This window comes from Nanorana parkeri, unplaced genomic scaffold (genome assembly GCF_000935625.1).
Source record: "Nanorana parkeri isolate BGI_ZX_2015 unplaced genomic scaffold, ASM93562v1 scaffold2018, whole genome shotgun sequence".
Classification (NCBI taxonomy): domain Eukaryota; kingdom Metazoa; phylum Chordata; class Amphibia; order Anura; family Dicroglossidae; genus Nanorana; species Nanorana parkeri.
Window position 1 is genome coordinate 53,599 of NW_017308286.1, and position 2,210 is coordinate 55,808.

General features: G+C 45.5%; 1 protein-coding gene across 1 annotated transcript in view; it reads left to right on the top strand.

The window, feature by feature from the left end:
* The window catches only part of DDHD2 (DDHD domain containing 2), a 37,643-nt gene that overhangs the window by 12,500 nt on the left and 22,933 nt on the right, over positions 1 to 2,210 (top strand). The window contains exon 6 of the mRNA XM_018572400.1: positions 1,090 to 1,179. Within this exon, the coding sequence (XP_018427902.1) occupies positions 1,090 to 1,179 (90 nt within the window). The remainder of the gene's footprint in view (positions 1 to 1,089; positions 1,180 to 2,210) is intronic.

A 2,210-nucleotide genomic window follows, 5' to 3' on the forward strand; every position in this document is an offset into this window, starting at 1 on the left:
GGAGCCGACTTCCCGGGCAATCAGGAAGCCGGACAGCATGTCATTACCCACCGCACGGCTTCCTGATTGCCCGGCTCTATGTTAGGGGAAGCACCAATATCGGTACTTGATACTGAAAAATCGGTATCGGAGTATCCCTAGTAATTAAGGGCTCATTCCGAGATTGGGTCATTTTACCGGGTGTGCACGCTGTACAGAGGTCTGAATGAACCCTTATCCAGAAATGTTTCTTGTATATATTGGACATTATACAGGCTGGTACAGGTGCCCCTTCAATACAAATACATCAGGTGCCTCTTAAATAAAAATACAACTGTGCTTTACTTCTCCGTAGTCATGAGGCTGGGCTTGGTGCGAACCCAGATTGCCTGACTTTACCCAAGCCTGCTCAAAACTGGATGAAGAGGAAAGGGTGGTGGTCAAACAGTTGTGGGCAGGAGCATTCCCGGCCCCACAGCTATATGTCACAAAGGGGAGGAAATGCCCTCGCTGCAGCTGCTGATGCTATCTGGCTCAGGAAGAGGGGGTGGTGGTCGGAGTTTTGAGCGGGTTTGCAAACTCTACCGATTTGCAAACGTATACTTTGCTTAAAGGAGAACTAAGAGGTGAGTGCTTTTCACTCACCTAAGATGTATTAAACTGGTGCAGTTCTACTTCTTACCACTAGCGGGAGACATTCACAAGTACAGTACAGTGGTACATCGGTTCACGAATGCTTCTGTTCGCAAACAATTCGGTTCGCGAACAGGAAGTTCAGCAAAATTTTGCTTCCGTTCGCAAACTCTGCATCGGGTGACGAACACAACCGCAGCTATCTTCCCCTGCTCTGACACGTGGTCGTGGTTTCCTCTAGTCCAGATCGCGTTCTGATCACAGTTTGATTCAGTGCGCGACCAATTCGCTTTGCGACCAGAATTGTGGAACGAATTAAGTTCATCAACCGAGGTACCACTGTATACAGTGAACTAATACTAGTTGTTCCTGTCTCTGCCTCCCAATGTACCTGGTTTTGTTTCCCTACATGATTTCCTTTTCACTAGCATTGTATCCTGAGCATAACCTATTCTTCATCTACATTTGTTTTTCTAGGTGAGCCAGCCCAGAGCGATCATCTGGTGTTTATGGTCCATGGTATAGGACCGGCTTGTGATCTGCAGTTTCGAAGCATTGTACAGTGTGGTAAGTCAAAGCTTTACTGATCACATCAGCTAAAGGAACACCTGTTCTGCGAAAGCTATGCGGGCTGCCATTGCTGACCACCATCCTAAATGCTAGTCGCCTGGTTGTCTCTAGCTTTAGTATATTCTGAGTCCCTGACCTGGAACAAGTATACAACCTCTGAAGTCAGTGCACAGTCCGTTTGCATAGGTCAGTCACTCAGATGGTAGTAAAGTCAATGAATAAGCATGACAGATAAGGTAACTAGCATTTTCAGAAGTAAGGCCAGCATGGCAGCCTTCATTTTTTTGTAGTGACACTGAGCTTTTTTTTTTTTTGTAATGGAAGTTAATTTTACTCTTGGCAACCAATCAATTTGCTTCTTGCTCCAACCTGCTCTATAAACATGAGCACAATCTGATTGTTTCGGGTCATACTTTACTTTCCTGTTATTTGCTGCTAAGAGCTTCCTGTTTGGCAGTGCATCTGATCGTCAGTGTTGAAGTATGTGACCGTGATTTCTATGTATTTAGATACTGCCAACTAGCTTCTGTGGAGACTACAGCAGTACCCAAAGGCAAAAAAAAAAACCCTTTGTACTTTAGCTCTCCCCTCCAAATGGCCGCCTAGCTGGTGACAACAGCTGATATTGGCGGGGTATTATCCCTCTGGCTTTTACAAAGGCTTTTTCTTCCTGCAAGTGGTCACACCAACGTAGCAGAGCATCCTCTCCCTTCCTCCTGCAGAAGCCCCTACATTGGCTGCAAAACGCGTTGAGTATTGGCACCCCTTGATACCATGACATCACCATAATATCGCATTTGGACTCGTTATGGTCATCGGATAAGTAATCAACATTGCTGGTATCTACATAAGGGAGGTCATGAGTGTATGCTATAAAGTCTTTTTATTAAAGTTTTATGATCCAGAACATAGTCGTAAGCGCTCACCGCCATGAGGGCACGGCTCTGAGTATAGTAAATAACAGAGAAAAACAAATTGAAAAACCCCTTAGAAGTACAGACCCATAACCGAGATCCCATACCCCCCCC